General features: G+C 32.3%; 1 protein-coding gene across 1 annotated transcript; it reads right to left on the reverse strand.

Moving 5' to 3' along the window:
- Positions 1 to 18,904: 18,904 nt before the first annotated feature.
- LOC139840060 (ethylene-responsive transcription factor ERF116-like) lies at positions 18,905 to 20,669 on the reverse strand. The gene is made up of 2 exons (XM_071830284.1): positions 20,404 to 20,669; positions 18,905 to 20,292 (listed from the first exon to the last, which is right to left on the reverse strand). The coding sequence occupies exon 2, from the start codon at positions 20,081 to 20,083 to the stop codon at positions 19,205 to 19,207; it is 879 nt and encodes a 292-aa protein (XP_071686385.1). The 5' UTR covers positions 20,084 to 20,292; positions 20,404 to 20,669; the 3' UTR covers positions 18,905 to 19,204.
- Positions 20,670 to 22,126: the final 1,457 nt, after the last annotated feature.

Here is a 22,126-nt window from a genome sequence, read left to right on the forward strand (position 1 = left end):
AGGATGATAGAAACTATTGTCTGCAAGGGTTTAGAGTAAGGAGCAAGATATTCACTAAAGACTTTAGCAGACATTGAATCATTTGGATTCTTTGAAGTCAAACTTATTCTTTGTGATTTGTCCATGGCTTTCTTCATAGTTTGGCATAATCTGCTTTTCGGTACTAAATTTTCTATTGAATGTTTCCAATATAATGATACACAGGAAGCACGAAGAGGTATATAATCTTGGACGAGAATATTTATGAAAATATCCTCAGAAATATCGAAGATATTGATGATGATATTTTTGGAATTTCTAAGTTCGATGGTTGATGGAGAATGATTTTCCGCAAGATTTTAACATGACTTCGGAGCAAGATATTTTCTAAAGATTTCAACGGATCCAGAATTACCTGAATCCTTTGAATATAGGGTTTGGTCCTTGTATTTGTCCTTTGTCTCCTTCATGGGTAGCTCAATCTGTTTTTCAATACCCAATTTTCTATCGAGCGTTCCTAACACTCCTTTCTTTATCATCAAACTTTTGGCCGTTTAGACCACCTATCATTTTTCTGTTTCCTCTGCATTTAATGCTATGATATCTGAATCATCGGTTATTAATCCGAGGTGGTTTCAGGAGAATTGTGTTTTTAGATGATTAAACGCTGATGGTAACACGGTGGAATATGAAAGGTTCTCTGGTGACAATAAAAGAGCACGCGTATATATCAACGTTATAATAAGGTTGTTTCGTACAAAAAGTCAAAGTTGTCTTGCTGGAGCTGTGACAAAATTGGCTATTTTGAAGAAGAACTGCAAAGTTATTTTGGGTGGTAATAACACTAAAGAAATTAGCACAGCTATGTGTTAAACGTTTACTCAGTTTCCGAGAGTTTTTCAAGTGTATAACTATATGCATCAATCTTTCCTTCCGTAAATGATGTGCGATTGGTTCATCCTCTCGATTGAAATGTTTTCAAGAATCATGAAAGGTTTGGACGAAGATTGTAACCGTCAAGATACAAATGAGGTTTTAGGGTGAAATCAAGTGGCAAACTTGAAGATTTGTTTAGTTTCATATGTTATAGTCAGTATTTTAATTCATTTTAACTGTCCAATGTTATTAGTCCACAGTCGAGAGTCCACAGTTGACAGTCCAATAATTCATATATAGTTTAATATATAATATTCGAATTAATTAATACATGTCGTGACCCGTATACGTCTCAGACTCGATCACAACTCAAAGTATATATATTATTATAGAATCAACCTCAACCCTGTATAGAGAACTCAATCATTACTGCATATAGAGTGTCTATGGTGATTCCAAATAATATATATATATATATGTGTCGATATGATATGTCAAAACTTTGTATACGTGTCTCGATATTTAAAGTGCGTAAAATAAATAACAGAAATTAAATGACGATAAATAAAGTGCGTAAAGTAAATAACAGAAATTAAATGACAATAAATAATATTGTGAGAATATAAATTGCGATAAAATAAATTGCGATTATTAAATTGCGATAAATAAAATGTAATACGGAATTAACAGTTAGCTAGAAACAGTTAGCTAGGATTTTGTTAGCATGGTTTCTTAATAAAATTTAATATTGTTAATTAGTCTGTTTCTAATCAATTTTTATTGTGTCCATTATTTCTTCATTATGCCACTTGTTGGATTCTGTTAGGTCAAAATTCAAATATGAAATTGAATGAAAATGGTTATTCTGTGGTGAACGGATTTGTATATCGGTGGATGTAAGTAGGATAGTAACTGTCTGTTGTATCAGCTTCGACGAATGTACAGTGTAACTTATTAATTTGAAATATGTATATTCCTCGGGTATTACCTACCCGTTAAAATATTTTCACCATTAACAGTTTGTACGAAAGAAATTTTAATTACAATCTTTATGAAAAATATATATACCTATATATTTTCTTCAGATGTAATCATAGATTTAATGAGTCAATATGATATTAAACTCATTTGGTTTACCGTTAGAACAAGAGTATATATATAATCTCTAAAACATTAGAGATTACATAATCGCCATGTCGAACGAAGATAAATGATGTAGAACGTCATGTAGAACGATGATTATACTCGAAGTACAGAATGAGATGTTGAGGCATGTATTATTGATGGTACTGGTGCTGTTATTGATGGTACTGTTGGTGTCGTTGATGTTGCTGAAGCTGGTACATTTTGCACAATATTCTCCAATTTTATTTCTCGAGCGCGAGGTTTGTTGACTTCTTCTATTATTCCGGGATGATTGTCGGTCGGAACGAGCGAATGAATAAGGTTTAGAATTGTGGATAGAATATAATCGTGACGAGATATTCAGGAAAAGAGGGTGAAAATGGTATTTCGGACTGGTTCGCCATAAGTGCTTCGGGTTCTTCGTCAAGAGGTGAATTCGGTTGGTGGAAGGAATCTCCTTCTTCTTGTCTCCATTGATTAAGTCGACTACGAACCCATCAGATGTATTGATATTTGATGATTGGTTGATCCATTCTGGTGACGCTGGTTTCGGAGCTTAGATGAACATCCATGTCGGAATAGTTGTCGGAATCCGAGGAATTCGAACTGGTTGAGGGATTCATCTCGTACGATCAAATGAAGGATTTTTGATAAGAAATAGATTATAGGATGTAGATTAGTACCCTGCAATACATAATTTACATATGCATATATAATACTAAAATCCCACAGTACGGAGGAATCTACAGAAGCTGTCAGGCAAAGGTAACAATAACAGATACGCTAAGAAATGAATTTTGTCTATACACTATTCATGCAGTCATTGCAGTAAGATGTGTCTAGACTTAGAATGATAAGCAAATGATTCCCTAAGAATGATAAGCAGGTAATTTCCTAAGGATGATAAGCAGATGATTTCCGACTAGAAATGATAAGCAAAACTTTTGACATGCAGACACGGTCGAAGTCCAGACTCACTAATGCATCTAAACAACTATCAGTTAGACACACTAATGCAAGACCTAGTTTTCTAAGACCACCGCTCTGATACCAACTGAAAGGACCCGTCCTAATCCATCCGAACGAAGTCCATATCGATTATAAACGATTCACAACGGTTGATTACATCGTGAGGTACTTGACCTCTATATGATACATTTTACAAACATTGCATTCGTTTTTGAAAAGACAATCTTTCATTACATCGAAAATTGATGGCGTGCATACCATTTTATAATATATCTAACTATAACTGACTTAATAATGATCTTGATGAACTCAACGACTCGAATGCAACGTCTTTTGAAATATGTCGTGAATGACTCCAAGTAATATCTTTAAAATGAGTAAATGCACAGCAGAAGATTTCTTTCGTACCTGAGAATAAACATGCTTTCAAGTGTCAACCAAAAGGTTGGTGAGTCCATTAGTTTAACATAAATAATCATTTCATAATTTTAATAGACCACAAGATTTCATATTTCCATTTCTCATAAACGTACGTCCCGTGCATGGAGACAAAAATATCATTCATATGGATTGAACACCTGGTAATCGACATTCACAATATGTATATGAGAATATCCCCATCATTCCGGGATCCTCCTTCGGACATGATATAAATTTCGAAGTACTAAAGCATCCGGTACTTTGGATGGGGCTTGTTGGGCCCGATAGATCTATCTTTAGAGTTCGCGTCAATTAGGGTGTCTGTTCCCTAATTCTTAGATTATCAGACTTAATAAAAAGGGGCATATTCGATTTCGATAATTCAACCATAGAGTGTAGTTTCGATTACTTGTGTCTATTTCGTAAAACAGTTATAAAAACAGCGCATGTATTCTCAGTCCCAAAAATATATATTGCAAAAGCATTTAAAAAAGGATTAATGAAACTCACGCATGTAAATATTGTAAAACGGATAATAAAGCATTTGCATGTATTCTCAGCCCAAAAATGTAATGAGTGAAAAGGGAGTAAATGAAACTCACACTACTGTATTTTGTAGTAAAAATACATATGACGATATTGAACAACTGAACTATGCAGGGTTGGCCTCGGATTCACAAACCTATATCATTTGTATATATATTAAAACATATAATCGTACATTAATAAATTTATTTATTATATCTTTAATTTATATATTATGTATGTTTAATCTGTGTATATATTCATAATGGTTAATATTTATATAGTTACATTAATATATTCATATTTATATACATAATTGTTTAATGTTATATTTAAAAGTCGATTGTTTGTTATTTGTATGTATTTATATGATAATATTAATAGGTTTATTATATATAGTTATGTGAAATTTTAATATAATTATAGTATGGTAATGAGTATATTTATGTATAAAATATTTATCTATTTGAAAAGATAGTTTTTGATAAAAATAATAATTTACTAATAATAATAATAATAATAACTTTATTTTTAATAATAATAATATTGTTAATACTGATACTTATAACAATAATAGAAATTTTATTGATAATGATAATATTTTTATTTCATAGTACTCATCCTAATATTCTAATATCTTCATAAAAATACAAATAATGTTTAGTGTTATTACCAATCTTAATAATAATGATAATAACTATAGTTTTTAAATGAAACGAAAAGTTTGATAATAATAGTAACAAAAATAATACTTTTGATAAAAATACATAATACTTATCGTTCATAATAATAACAACAATCTTTTTATTATTAATGTTAATATTTATAATTATACTATTTAATGATATTACTAGTAAGGATAATAATGTTAATGATAACCATATTAAATAATAACAATCCTAGTTGTAATTGTAACTATAATACTTATAGTAATAATTACAATAATAATAACTCTTAATGTGATTAATAATAATAATAATTACATTTTAGGAGTAACAACAATTATCATAATAATAATAACAACAACTAATAATAATGATGATGATAACAATAATAACAATAACAATAACAATAATAATAATAATAATAATAATAATAATAATAATAATAATAATAATAATAATAATAATAATAATAATAATAATAAATGATAAATAATAATAAATGTTATACCCTTAGAAGTTTTGTCTAGAAAAAAATGCCTTGGACCGGGCTCGAACCCCCGACCTCTCAAATAATCATCACCTCCCTAAACCATCTAGTCTGCTGCCATTTTTCTGATATGATATCCCTTTTAATTTATATGAACCGTAATTAAAATGCTTAAAACTCATTTCCTTCACCCACGATATCAATCAAACTTGTATCAAATCATAACCTTGATCTATAACTCGTTTTAAGACTTAAGATAAATACACAAACAAGTAATGAGTGATTAAAAGAGAAGAAAAAAAATTATATATATATATATATATATATATATATATATATATATATATATATATATATATATATATATATAAATGTTCCTGCCAGCGACGGTTTAAAAAAAAAATTGAATTCACATTGTAGCTCGTTTTGGACAAGGATTATAACATGAAATAGTTTGTAATTCGTATATAGAAACCGTTGGAATCGTCAATTGAAACTGAAACATTAAAACAAACTCGAATTTTACCAAGAACAATCTGTTGACTTTTTAACTTCAAAACTTTGACTTGAAAATTCGAATGTGATACGAAGAATTAGCAATTGAAACTTTCCAGATAGTTTCAATGGATGATTCCTAACAGAGCTGCACTTTTACATTTTTGAAAAAAGTTTGAAATCGAATTATGATGGTTTGAGTTGAGAACAGAGGGAACGAGCTTGTTCTTCTTTTTATTTAATTGAGTTTTTTTTTGTCTAGTATTCTTGAATAATAATAGCAGACAATATCTCTCAGTGTTTGAAGGATCTCGTAAGATATATAATTGATTTATTTGTTGTTTAGCTGTGAAGAAGATGCCAAACCAATTTCACGAGAATAACAGAAAGATAGAAAAAATAAAGAACAGAATCTATTATTATTGCATATATATAACTATTATATTTCCTTGAACTGAAATTTTATATCTCTGTAGATATATATATTATATATATATATATATATATATATATATATATATATATATATATATATATATATATATATATATATAACTGGGTTTTTATATTTGTATATATATCTATCAATTTAGTGGTTTTTATATGATTGTATTCATATATATATTTGTTATTATTATTTATAATAAATATAAACTTATTAATAATAATATTGATAAAGATAATAATAAATAATCATTAATAATAATTACAATTGTAATCTTACCACTAATTATAACATGGATAATAATATTATTCATAATAATTTAACAAATCAATTGTATCAAATTTCATATTTAAGTATTTTACATAATAATAATAATAATCACACTGATATTTATATTAAATATTTATTCTAATAATAGTAATGTTGTTAATAATAATGTTAGTAAAGATAACAAATTAAATGCATTAAATTTCATATCCCATATTATTTATAATAATATAACTAATATTGATAATAATGAAAGTAATAATAATATTACTTTAATAACTATATTTTAACTTGTAGTATTTAATAATCATATAATATTATATCATATCTTTTATTGATTAATTATTATTTATAAATTATAATATACATGTAATGATTATGAAATCATATATATTTATATATAGATTCACTTTAAACTACGCTTAATTATTTTATTTCTTTCAATTATTATATATACATTTACATTTACTTTCATATATAAAAATATTTTTATTTACAAACAATGGTTCATGAATCGTCTAGAATAGTTAAAGGTCGAATGTACACATGAATACAGTTCAAAGTTTTTGAGACTTCATCATTACAGATTTTGCTTATTGTGTCGAAATAAAATAAAGATTAAGTTTAAATTTAGTCGAAAATTCCCGGGTCGTCACAAGGAAGTTGTCGTCCAGACCAGTTGTAGAGTCTACGAAAAACCTTGAAAAGTTTTCGCGAAAATCAGCTGGAAATCCACGGACCTCAGCATCAAACAGGGTCGCCAAGTGGTCAGACTTATCCTAACCATGAGAGGATCTGACTCGTACAATGGGGGGCACCGTGCAAATTAGCTTATAAGACTAATGAATCAGATCCCCAGAAAGGATAATCTCCTTAAAGATCAAAAATCAGCTTTTAAGACTGATATTACTCAATCCTTGAGATTGACCTTAAAGATTGAGAATTATAAACTCATGGAATTCGATGATATCTAAACTCGAGCTTGAACGAGAAAATATTTTGATCAAAATTACAAACCGATTTGTTTTCTGAAAAACCCATTTTCAATGCGTTCATTACCATTGAACGTAAAATCCTAGGAATTCACCTGGAATTCATTAGGTCACCTGAACCAAATCGGGTGTCAACCGTAAGAACGGTGGTTGCATAGCATGATCAAAGACAGGACCTTGTGCCAGACCGAAAAACTATAGGGTGATCTTTACTATTGCTCCTACAAAGGATAGTAATTGCATCCGACACGTTATAGACCATAATCAAAAGCACGTCACGGGACATTGCCGTAACAGTTACTTGTTCAACGCTTTCCTTTACAACCGGACGGTAGTTTACCGAAAGGTAATATACGGAGCAAGTAAACTGGACGTGTTGCTTTTCCAATACAAGGTTAGCAAGTGGGTGACACAAAACCATAAGTTTTGAGCTAAAATTTTCAAATCTGAAACCCACAAAACCCACAAACATTTTGCAAACACCGGTGAAGAGTTATTCCGGAAAACTTATCTAGGGTAAAAGCTAGATTGAATTTTCAAAAGATCAAATGTTTTCATAAAGATCTAATTTCCTAAAGGATCTAAATTTTTATAGTCATGAGAGACTGTAAACCACAACGTTACTATCATTGTTCATACCGCCGTATAGAAATCACTGATGTACAAAGTGTGAAGAATAAAGAAGTGATTCTAGTATTTTTATATCAAGACTATATTGCTTGAGGACAAGCAACGCTCAAGTGTGGGAATATTTGATAATGCTAAAAACGAACACATATTTCATAGCATTATCCTTCAAGAAAGACAAACTTTTAGTTGCAATTGTTCTATTTACAAGTGATAATCGTTTAAATAATAAAAGGTGAAGACAAAAGACAGATTCGACGAATTGAAGACGCAAATGACCAAAAAGCTAAAAAGTACAAAGTACAATCCAAGTGGTTCAAATTATTGATGAGAAACGTCTAAAAATTACAAGAGTACAAGCCGTGAAACACAAAGTACAAGATATTAAATCGTACGAAAAGGCGTTCGAAAATCCGGAACGGAACCGAGACATGAACCAACTTTCAGCGCGCGACGCAACGGACCAAAAATTACAAGTCAACTATGCACAAGAATATAATATAATATATAATTAATTATATATATTATTATATATTATAATTATACGCAGCCCACGTTTTGGATTTAATCTATGAGCTGGATTCCAGACCTCCGTACTCGCGGAGCTTTTATGAAGAAAACATCTGCACTCGCGGAGCTCTACAGTGAAACATGGGCCTATAAAAGGTCGCGCATTCTGATCGATTTTATTCACTCCTTTTTCAATCTCTCTCACGATATATATATATATATATATATATATATATATATATATATATATATATATATATATATATATATATATATATATATATTTTATAATTTTAATTTTAATTTTAATTTAAGATTAATAATAATAATAAGGTTATGTTAGCGAATGTTGTAAGTGTGTAAGTCAAAATTCTGTCCGTGTAAAGCTACGCTATTATTAATCATTGTAAGTTATGTTCAACCTTTTTAAATTAATGTCTCGTAGCTAAGTTATTATTATGCTTATTTAAATCGAAGTAATCATGATGTTGGGCTAAATATTAAAGACGGGGTAATTGGGCTTTGTACCATAATTGGGGTTTGGACAAAAGACCGACACTTGTGGAAATTGGACTATGGGCTATTAATGGGCTTTATATTTGTTTAATTGAATGATAGTTCGTTAATTTAATATAAAGATTTACAATTGGACGTCCCTATAAATAACCATATACACTCGATCGGACACGATGGCCGGGATATTTATAAATACTAATAATCGTTCATTTAACCGGACGCGGGAATGGATTAATAGTCAATGGACTCATTAAAACAGAGGTGAATTATGTACAAGGACACTTGGCGTAATTGTTAACAAAGTATTAAAACCTTGGGTTACACGCAGTCGATATCCTGGTTTAATTATTAAATAAAGTATTAAGACCGTGTTACAGTTTAAGTCCCCAATTAGTTGGAATATTTGACTTCAGATATAAGGTAATTTGACGAGGACACTCGCACTTTATATTTATGACTGATGGACGGTTATGGACAAAAACCAGATGGACATATCGAATAATCCAGGACAAAGGACAATTAACCCATGGTAATAAATTAAAATCAACACGTCAAACATCATGATTACGGAAGTTTAAATAAGCATAATTCCTTTATTTCATATTTCATCGCACTTTTATTTACTGTCATTTTATTTATTGCACTTTTAATTATCGTACTTTTTATTTATCGCACTTTAATTTATCGCAATTCTAATTATCGTCATTTACTTTACGCTTTATATTAAGTTATATTTATTTTTAATATTTTACATTAGGTTTTAATTGCGACTTAAGTTTTAAAATCGACAAACAGGTCATTAAACGGTAAAACCCCCTTTTTATAATAATAATACTACTTGTATATATATTTATATACAAATTTAGTTTTAAAAATATAGCGTTAAATTTGGCTAGTTCCCTGTGGACGAACCGGACTTACTAAAAACTACACTACTGTACGATTAGGTACACTGCCTATAAGTGTTGTAGCAAGGTTTAGGTATATCCACTCTATAAATAAATAAATAACTTGTGTGAAATTGTATCGTATTTAATAGTATTTCATAATAAAAATATAATTATTTCGTACCCCTCTGCTTTAACATCAACCACACAACCGAGACCCACGGCACTTGTGAGGCTTTACTTCGAACAAACTTCCAAACTTCATTAACCGAGAACTCGTGCTTGGTACCCTCATAATCCGGCCACTTTATCATGTCATGACCATCACTTAAAACAAGCGCATTAGCATACGAAAGCTGACGGAATTGGTTAGTCCAGTTCACGGGCCAGACCATATGATTATGGGAAATCATGTCTTTGATAGAAAAATAAGGGTCAAATCCCTCCTGATACATCATACGTGTAGTAACAAAGTTCGATAAAGGTCTTGAATCACACCACACATCATACCACACCGAAGTTCTTTCACCATTATGAATAACATGAAAAAACTGACCTTTTATTTGTTCCCGAATTCCAAGGATACGACGCCAACTCCAACTTGCATTTGAAGGAACATCAATATCCCTAAAGTTACGTACCACAAGCTTATAAGTGTGTACCCATTTCACCCACAAGGACTCTTTATGAGACAAAAGACGCCATATATGCGTAGAAATTAGAGCCACATTCCATTCTTTGAGGTTCTTAATTCCCAATCCACCTTCAAGTTTTGGGAGGCAGACATCCTTCCACTTAACTTTGGCCTTACCCTTCTTTAAAGTACCTTGGCACCATAGAAAGCCTCTCATCAAAGCTTCAATATCGTTCAGGGTAGCACACGGAAGAATGAAAACAGATTGCCAATAAACTTGCATGGAAGATAATACAGAACTAATTAGTTGAAGTCTACCTGCAAACGACAAGAATCTATTCTTCCAATTCTCCACTCTATTTTTCACGTCATCAACAAGGACTTTACAATCCCTATAGTACAATCGTGACGAAATCAACGGAACACCCAAGTATTTTACCGGAAGAGCATCTTCCTCAAAAGGAAGAATATTAAGAATCTGATTTTTAATAGCTTGAGTAACATTAGCAAAATAAGCTTTACTTTTTAGCATGCTCGGGACAAGACCTGACCATAATTTAAATTGGTCCAACGCTTCACTGATAGACTTAATTGTAATAATGTTCGCGTGGGTAAAGATAAACAAATCATCAGCAAAGCATAAATTAATGATTTCTTGTTCTTCACACTTGGGATGAAATTTAAAACCATCAGTTACCTGAGCCTGATTAGCAAGAAGAAGAGAAAGCACTTCCATAACAATCATAAATAAATAAGGTGACATCGGGTCACCCTGGCGTAGACCCCGTTTCCCTTTGAAATAACCATGCACCTCACCGTTAATGTTCAAGGAGAACGACACTGTAGTGATACACTTCATGATCTATCTAACCACGAGAAGATGAAAACCAAAACGAATCAAAATTAATTCAAGAATCTCCCAACTTACTGTGTCATACGCCTTTTGAATGTCTACTTTGAATGCACATCTAGGCGTACCATTTTGTAAATGGTAATTCCGCATCAATTCTTGAGTGAAAAGGATGTTGTCCGATATTCTACGCCCCGGGACAAAAGCCGATTGATTTATATTAATTATCTCGTCCAAAATATCTTTGATACGGTTTGCAATAGTTTTACTAATACATTTGTAGTTTACGTTACAACAAGCAATCGAACGATAGTCCGTTACTTTTGATGGAGTTTCGACATTGGGAACTAAAGCAATAATCGTATGATTAATTTCTTTTAACAATTGCCCGTTCCTAAAGAACTCCCGAACCGCCATAGTAATCTCATCACCTATAGTATCCCAAGAGGACTTGAAAAATTCAGCAGTATATCCATCTGGACCAGGCGATTTATTATTCCCAATACTAAAGATAGCGCTTTTAACTTCCTCTGCAAGGACCGGCCGAATCATAGCATGTGCTTTGGCTTGTGGTACTGTTCGAGTAAACAAGTCAACAGGAACATCATTTGGTGTTGCATCTGATGTAGTACCCAAAAAATTTGCATAATGAAGCACTAAACACTCAGGAACTCCCTGCCCTTCTATAATGTTAACCGTATTATCTTCCACCATAAGAATGTTACTTCTATGTTGTCTACTCTTAACCACTTTATGAAAATAACTTGAATTAATGTCTCCCACCCGAAGCCACTCAATCTTTGCTTTTTGTTGTAAAAAGCGTTCCTCGTCAAGGACCGCATCATTATAAGCATGAAGAAGGTGGCAATGCTCTTCTCGAATTTTAATAGAAAACGGGTTCAAATCAAGTTGACTATGTACCTCATCCAGTTCGGCATTAAGCTTCACAACACTAGTATGGAGATTACCTTGTTGCCACATCAACCGTCTTAAAGGTTTCTTTAAGTCACGTAACTTTTTTACCACCTGAAACATAGGATGGCCGATTAAGGCTCTTCTCCATCCTCGAAAAACTACCTCATCAAATCCCTCCTTATATACTATAGAGTTGCTGAATTTGAAAGATTTAGCTCGAGCAACAATAGTAGAAGGAATCTCTAAAACTGCCGGAGCATGATCAGAAATACGGTAAGGTAGAAAAACTACATAAGCATTCGAAAAGTCATTAATAAAAATATCATTAGCCATGATGCTATCTATCTTTTTCATGATACCATCAGAAGCATGCGGCCTTTGGTTCCAAGTATAATGAAGACCCGAGTGTGAAACATCACTCATTCTCATATGATCAACACAATCACGAAACTCTCTCATTGCAAGGGTAACACGAGAACCCCCTGCAGTCGAATCATCAAGACTAAGAGAAACATTAAAATCCCCCATAATCACCTAAGGGTGATTACCCACAAAATTGGTATGCATACACAAGTTATCCCATAGAGGCCGACGATGGATATAGTAATTATTAGCATACATAATAGAAACATACACACGCTTATCTTCTCGAACCAAATGGAAAAGACAATGAATAACCTGATCCGAAGCATGAATCACAATAACATTAACTATAAGCGGATCCCATCCCATTATGATTCGAGTACCCCCACTGCACATTGAACTATTCGAAGTCCATTGCCATTGATGAAAAACCGAAGCACAAACATTACTCAATTTACTAATATCAACATGAGACTCCAAAATGGTACAAAAACATAAATTATTACCAGTAACTACCTCACGAATCTCTTTCTATTTCGGGATACGATTCAACCCCCGAATATTCCATGTGCAAAGCTATTCATGAGGAAACTTTACAATAGGTGTGCTTGCACCTTCCGTAAGATAATCCCTAGCCTGGTCCGTAATTTCATCATTGCCTTCTATATCACTTTCTTCATCCATAAGTGCTTTGTCCGGATATCGTTGGAGATTAGTATCATTAACCATATCATTACCATCATTCTCATTGTTAAGAGCCCCAAATGGGTTACTTGTTTCAACTGTTTCTTTAGCTTTGCTCGACATTTGTGTACTCACCGGTTGCTGAAGCTTCGAGCGATGCACAAGCTTCGTTTTAGGTTTCCCAATAGCAAACGTAACAGAACGGCGATTCTCCTTATTATTCTTACTTTTTGTCCCCACAGCCTCATAACCATCTTCGTCAACCTGTTTGTTGTCAACTGCAGCAGCAACAACTTGTTTTAGACATTGGGCATCTTTATGACCAAAAATTCCACAAACAGAACACCTAGGTGGCTGCCATTCATACTTAACTCTTATTGTACTTATTGTTTTCGTTTTACCCCCCGGACTTGGTATAGCCACATGAAGTTGTTCTCTCATCTCAAGCTCAGCCGAGACTTCAATCAAAGCGCGTGCAAAATTAGGTCGACCCCATGACTCCTTACACATGGTACTTGTATAAGAGTCTAGCATAATAGGAACACCTATTTTCGACGCCATAATACTCAGCCCATCTTCCGTGAACCCAGCAAGAGGTATATCATGAAGTTTAACCCAAACTGGAACACTAGAAAGCTCCTCTTTTGTCAACGCTATTTCCGGTGACCATTTATTCAAAATAATTGGGATGTTTCTAATGATCCATGGACCACCTTCTAGAGCACCATTCATGCCATTTTCTGTCTCAAATTTAAAAAAGAAAAAACCTTTAGAATTCATCATTACCTTTTCTAGACCAAACTTCCGCCATACATTCGTAGCATAATTCTTAACGACCGGGTATGGCACTCGTTTCCCTAAAAAAATACCCATATAGTGTGTTATTATATCGTTCTTGGACTTCCAATACAGATTCAATTGGGATTTCAACATCGACATCATCTTCTAGGTTGCTAGGGCTAGCTACAAAACGAAAATTAACCTTCTGTTCATGCTGCTTCCCATTCAATTTAGCAAGATAACTAGGCATCTTTGTAGACTGAGCACTTGGTGAAGCATGCAAAACAGTTTTTTCCAGATTCAAAACAGGAACACGGATTTCTTTATTTAACGAAGGAAAATATTTATTAAACTTAGTTCTTTCATCATACCGCTCATCCTTAGATGAGTCAGTATGTGCAATCACCTTCCCCACAGGTGGGTCATGCAATGCTTGAGTCGTATTGTCGTTAGAATCAGGCAGAATTACATGATCCTTAGACATATCGGAACCTGCACCATGGGCTGTATTATCAATCTTATCATTATCAATCGTATCATCAGCCCTACGCCTTGAACTTTCCACACTATCAGATTCCTCATTCGAACTATCTTCTTTACCATCTATAGTTCGACTACGTAAAACCCTAGGTTGGGATTTCGTAGCCTTTTTCTTTGCGCCTCCCGAATTCTTACCCATAACCACAAACACTATACACGATCCAAGATGTCAGATGAAAACAGATTGAGAATAGCGAAGAAGACGAAGGAAGAAAAAACGATTAAGAAAATTCGCCTTAGTCGCCCTATTTTTGCGGAGAGGCTAGGGTTTTTACGTTTGAATAATTCTAATAATATATAATATATATATATATATATATATATATATATATATATATATATATATATATATATATATATATATATATATATATATATATATATATATATATATATTAATTATTAGAATTATTCAAATACTTTGATGACAATACAAAGCTCATCCTATTGATAACAATCACGATCTACTACTCCACTTCTCGATATCCTTATTTCTTCATTTTGATCCGCTCCTACACATTCCAAATCCCAAATGCATCATAATCATGCATATTACCAACTATGAACAAACAAAAATTAGCTCATTGCATTTATCTAGCAGGCCTTATAATCACATAAACTTTACATACGATATCTAGCATAAAGTTAACCTTGATATGTTTTGGGTCTTGTAAAAAAAGTCTATAACGATACACAACATGATACATTGTATAGAGATTTGATACCAGAATTGAAGTTAAAGACAATGAGACAATGAGACTTATGATGAATTCTAAAATTGGGACAATGAGACTTATGAGTTTTAACTTCGTGTATATGAGACAATGAGACTTATGAGTTTTAACTTCGTGTGTGATACTTTATGGTTCGTCTCATTAATTTTGAAAGTCATTTTCAATATATAAAATTGGGCCCTCATTTACATTAATTAGTCAATACATATAATAAGATAAGACTACTAATAATTATCAAGGCAAAAAGAAGTTTTCAAAACAAGCATAGTAAATTGTTTACTTCTTATATAGTTGTCATTTCATTACAAATAAAATAAAACTAATCTCCTAACATTTTCGAAAAAGGAAAGTTATTAGTCAACTGGTATACTAGATACTCTCAAATATATCATATCATTCCCAATAACTATCAACCTCAATCCATTAACCTCAATCCATTAAGTTTCTCACATGGTAGACTTCAAGTAGCTAGTAGTTTGTAAATTAACTAATTACAATTTAAAAATCTATGTTTGAATAATATCCCGTGGTTGTTTTAATATAAAATGCATTATTATTTTTTAAAATTTTTGAGTTTTGACACCTCCAAAATTTTAAACTTTTGTTTAATTGCATACTTTGTACATCATTTTAATTTGAAATGAAAAATGAAACTCGTCATACTCTCATTAATATAATGCACAATAACAATAAACACACAAGGTAACAAATGGTTTAAGACCATTTGCTCAACATTCCATGAGATGTCACTGGCGGCATCCCACTAGGGCGTTTTGAGGCATGAGTTGCGCGTGAACGAGACTAAAACGAAGAAAAGTTTTAATGCTTGAAGGTAAGAAAATAAAACTAATGAAATTTTAATTTATAATACAAAACTAAACAAAATTGATAGATCCTGTGTCAACAATCATTTTTTATAATATTTACCAATATAGACTTCTTTCAGACTTCTTTACAATATTGACAATTACCAATCCAATACAAGTGGTCTAAAATGAAAGGGTCGAGTTCTTTATAGCTTATGGATCTATCTAGGTATTTCATACTCTATACTCTTAATGTCGAATATGTACAAGGAAGCTTCTTTGCCATCCATGTTTCTAAAAATTTGAGTGTGTTTGATATAATTGAATAATTAAGCGGGGAATGTTTCAAAGGTTCATAGTGAATTTGATTTTGAATGACAATAATTTTTTTGATAATCATTGTAAATGAGCAATGTGTTTGATGTATAATTACTGTATTAACCTTTTACATTGATAGACTAGCAGCACATTTGTTTTATTCAATGTTCTTGATATAATTTCATGAGGATATTACATAAAATTTAGACGTTTAATGGTTAAGAAAGTTATTCAATTCGATCTGAATGATTCATCACTGAATGGTGAATAATTTAGCACCATATATCATTCAGATGTAAAAAAACAAATACGCTAAATACTGAATGGTCCAGTATTCAGCGTGAACTATTCAATTGAGAGGTAATCAAACGAAGTCTTCTCCATCATCTTCTATGATCGTCCATTTTTTTTAGACCATCAATGTTAGAGTTAATGACTAAGGTCCACACTATGTGGAGGACTCACCACCTTTTCATCTTATAACACATGGGGAAACTTTTTCAACTCGAATTCAGGCCACGTATTTTTGAAGGAAATAAATTCCTGGGTGAGAATCTAACCCGGATCACGTCCTTCAATTCACTCCTTGATTACCATTCAACCAAATACTCGGTGATCGATCTTCCATTTTAAATTTTACAAATTCGTATGACATGGGTTCTGACAAAAGTCAAGTAACTGAGAAATAATTATCATATTTGAATAACGAGAAATGTACGTAGGTGTTGCATCATAAACAGGTAAGTTTAAAACCATTGACTTTCGCATTTTAGCTTCTACTAATATTTTTTCTTTGTAATAGTCTCAATAAAATAATTGAGCATTATATTTATTTATATAACTACGTACGCATCTTAATCTTTAATTTAATCTACCTATATAAATTATGGAGTATATAGTAGTAGTACGTCCATAATATTATATTAATCCCATTGAAAAGTCTGGATACGACGGCTAACAAAGATTTAACACAGTAAAATGAAAACGACGTTACAACTACTTGCACCAAAATTAAATCAAATAAAGACACGTATACCAGCCTACTAATCTTGCATCCTGCTTTGATATCTCATATTCTCATATGCTCACATTATGTATATGAAAGGTTGCAAAATTTGATAATCGGAGATTAATCGGTCGAGATTTTAAAATGCATATTCGGTAATTTGTTGAATCGAATTGTATTTTTTAAACATTTAATAATATATTTCAAAATTATGTGTTAATATACAAGAAAACCATAAACATAAAATTTAACATAAGTGTTTAAAATCGTTCGGTTTGTTTAAAAAACTCTAAAATTCTAATTTGGATTCAGGTTAAAATATTGACCAATTTTAACTTTAACCGACTTTGATTAACGAATTCGATTTTGACCCATTAATCGATGTTGATTGATTAACTAAACAGATTGTGGAAAAACGAAACAGACTGTTTTCTTTTTGTACGCGGAAGAAACATCCCTAGTGACTAACACATTAGATCCCCACTAGCGAGTAAAACCTCTGGGTGACGAGCTCCGGAGCGACGAGACCCGTAACCAAGTGAATTGTGCACATTGAAGCTCCCTCCGGTCAATAGCCCATTTTAATATGATCTTAGACGTTTAAAAAGGATAACCGGGGATTAATTGGGAGTAATCTGGACTTTTTTACACCGGTGGGATTACCGTATATGTATTCCAAATATAGTTGGAAACCAACTTTACAAGTTACCTTAGTAACACTTTTGGCAGCGTTATTTGTTTGTAATGAGGTGGTTGTAGCATACATACATTTATAGGTAGTAGTAAAAATACTTCGGACTATGTGTTGTACTCCTAATGAAGTGAAGTGAAATTTACGGTATTCTTTAAATCGGGAAAATTTCACCCCTAATTTTTTTGTAATTGCAACTTTTCTTTCATACTCCGTATTAAATTTCAGATACTAAAGCTTTGGTTGTTTGCTTTGTTTTTTTAATAATTAAGGTCTATTTATTCAAAAAAATAAGGGAAAATTTCAGGAAGTGGATTACAACCGAAGCATTTTAATTTCAACTGTGGAAAAAAGCAGGGCATCAGAGGATCGTACTATGTGGTGCCAATATGATAAACACGCATTAGTCAAAAATCATATGATGGGCGATATCAACAAGTAGCTAGACATATTTACTAAACGATCTTTAAAATTTGTTCAATTTCTAACTCAAGGATATTTAGAGTCCAATGAAGCTCAACTATTTAGATTCAATCAGCTCTAGTTGAGCCCGAGTACCAAAGTAGTAGTTCAGCTGACTCGACTCCAATCAAGCTCTAGGTGAGATCGAGTACCTCACGAGTAGTTCAGCTGACTCGACCAGAATCAATGTCACAATAAGCTCGACTCATTGACTATACTCGAATCAATGTCACGAGAAGCTTGGCTCATTTACAGCCCTCCCACAACTTACTACTTCCAAAATTTAGCACTTTTTTGCCACAAACTAAAACATGAAAACATAACAAAAAACTACGAAGATAGATTGAATTAAGCAAAAGATAACTGTTTTTAACACTTGCAATAGTGTAACAACTCAAGAACACTCCTTTGGACGGCTCTAATAGCACAATAAAACCCAAAGGACTCATATAACAAAACACAAAAAAATTAACTATCAAAAACCATAGTATTCAAGGAGGATTATTATCTAAACACCTTGAAAAACACTCTTCTAATTATTAACTAACTGCAAAACTTATAAGCACCCCTTATTAAGTGGTTGTTTGTTCATCATCGCGGCTCATCAACCCGCAATGTGTTCATCCAACAAAGCTCTTAGAGGTCGAGTTCGTCAAAATCCCAATCGGGCAACTCACACCCTTCACTATCATCGAATCCACATAGCTGAAAATCATCAAGATCAACAAATGCATCCAACGGCATATCAATTGTATTGAAAAACATCGAGTCGAGTTCCAATTTCATGTCTAACCCTTGACCTAATTCCGCAAAAGTCAACCCATCTTCAACCTCAAGTGTCTCGATAAGTTCCATAGGTTTCGTTTCATTCATCTCTGAAACAGATGATGTTTCGGTCTCATAAACTGAAGAAGCCGATTTGTGGGTAATGACACCAACCGATTCCTCGGATGCGGTCGGGTTTACCGGCTTCGAAACCGCACCCGACGATGACGGTTTAGTGGGGGTTTTGATGTTATTCGAGCCACCTTTTGAAGCCTCGGCCATGGCTTCAAACTCGAGTTTCTTCATTTCATAAGCTTTAGAAGCTTCTTCAGCAGTATTGTAAGTACCAAGCCAAATCCGTCTTTGTTTAAACGGGTCACGGATTTCAGCAGCCCATTTGCCCCATTTACGTTGCCGGACGCCCCGGTATTTACCGGAAGTTGGCCGGGTTTGACCCGGGGTTATAGTCAAAACCCTTTTTCTTTTGGAAGTTTTTCCGCCGTTACTATCTTGACATGAATTCTCAGTTTCCGTTTCCTTGGTAGTGACCGTTTCCGTACAGCCGCCGTCGTAAACCGCCGGAATCTTGATTTCTCGGACAATCCGTTTTGACCCGTAGGGTTTTTTGTTGGACTTTTCGTCATCGGATGAATCGGTTAAATCCGGGTCGTAGCAAATGACCCGAATTTTTCTCATGTGTTTGCTTTGTTCCGTACTTTTAGAACTGATTCTTGATTTTTTGAGACTCATCTGGGGTTCTTCTTTCAAATTCCGGCGGCTTTTTAGCCGTAAAGAGATAACCTCAAAACAAAATAAAACTATAAAAACTAAAACCCAGCAGAAAAAAAATAAAAATAAAAAATTGAAGGGTTTAGGTTAAAGGCCCTCTCAAGAACAAGAAAAGATCAAATAACCGGTTTATATGAAATCCACCAAAACACTCGACTCCAGAACAAGTCCTGCAAAATATAATCAACACCCAATAAAATTAAGCCAAAACCCATTACAGATCTGTAAAAAAAGGATATAAATTAATGAAATTAAAAATTAGGGTTTAGTAAAAATCATACCTTTTTGGCCTCAAACGCATCGAAACAGTTGGAAAACAGAAAAGAAAACCCTGCTGAAAAACCCAGCAGAGAACAGCGCAAAGAAACACAGCAACAAATGATGAAAATTGGAAACAGAGCTTCAATGGAGCCCCAAGAACAGTCAATAAACTTGCCGACATAAAACCAACCTTCTTCTTTGTTTTCTCTCTCTAAAAACCCCTTTTGAGATTGTGCAATCTTCAAAAAAGAGTAAAATTATTATGAGATTTATAATATATATAGATAGATATAGATATAGAAGAAACTACTCGTATAAAAATTCCCTTTTTTTTATCTACTAATCTTTTAGTGAGGAAAAGGATCAGGTATCAATGGTCAAGATGTGTGATATGAAGATAAAAACAAGTGTGTGTAATTTCACACACAAAATACACAGTTTAATTTTTAAGGAGGTGTACCCACTTGGTAAATTTACTCCGGGATAGGGAAATGATGTAACGCAAATCTCAATAAAAACAAGGTTATTAATTTAATTTAATTTAATACACCGTATATGTAAATGTAAATGTAAGTAAAATAAAATTGCTAATAGATTGAAGTTGGTTTCTTTAAAGGTAAAGAAATCGAATGATGTTTAAGAGTGGGGGATATTTGGAAGCTTAGTGTAATTGCTAATAGATTTTATTTGTAGGTTGTGTTTTCGGGTTCCTTTATTTGGGCCTGTTGTTTTCTGTTGGGCTTAGGGTATATCCGGCCTTTGTATGTCTTTGAATTTTAATATATTTTGCCGTTTACCCAAAAAAAAAATTAAATAAATAAAATTGCTACAGTAAAAACACATTGATATTGATAATTGCAGTGCATAAAGAAAGAAAATAATGTCATACCTGTGTGTTTTTTCCTTTGGTTTTCTCTACCTAAAACCCCACCTCTGTTTTTAAGTGCACTGAAATTATTTTATTTTCTACTTTTTCATTTTTACACTACGTTCTCTGAGTTTTTTTTTTTTTTTTAAGAAATTGGGTAAAGAGAGAATGATATGCGGAGCAATACGTAATACAGTATAAATATAAATATAAATGATTATCAAACGAGAATAATAAATAATAAATAATGATAATAGAAAGTAGAAATATGTAAGCTTTTACCAAGGTAATTTTTTTCAAAAAAGCTACTCTTCTCTGTCTCATTTCAATAGTCTACTTATATTTTCAAAGTCTTTTGTGTTAAACTTTGACTCAAAATATTTTTGTTTGTGCTATATATTATTCGATGAAATTTATATGAATGAATTAATGTTTAAATGTGTTTTCATTAGTATATTTTTTTATCAAATAATATATAACAAAAATAAAGTTATTTTAGGTCAAAGTTGAACAAAAAAGACCTTAAAAGTCAAAACTGGACTATTGGAATAAGACGGAGGGAGTATTAATCTATAAAAACTTGAGGTAATTCAACAAAAAGATGAAGACCCAAATACAAGATACAACAACCCAACAAACCCGAAACTAAACATACCACACACCTAATCAATCATGGGCCTCTCAAAAAAAAAAATTATTATTTTTTATTATTATTATTATTTTTTTTTTTTGCAAAACGACACTAAAACTCTTATATTTGATAGATAAAAACCTTGATAATTATATGGTTTGTGATTCTAACTAACTTTAGATTTCAGAAACTCGAGACATAGAATATTCTGAACATATAATGAGTTTTTCATATGGAAGGTCGG

Source organism: Rutidosis leptorrhynchoides, chromosome 4 (genome assembly GCF_046630445.1).
Source record: "Rutidosis leptorrhynchoides isolate AG116_Rl617_1_P2 chromosome 4, CSIRO_AGI_Rlap_v1, whole genome shotgun sequence".
NCBI lineage: Eukaryota > Viridiplantae > Streptophyta > Magnoliopsida > Asterales > Asteraceae > Rutidosis > Rutidosis leptorrhynchoides.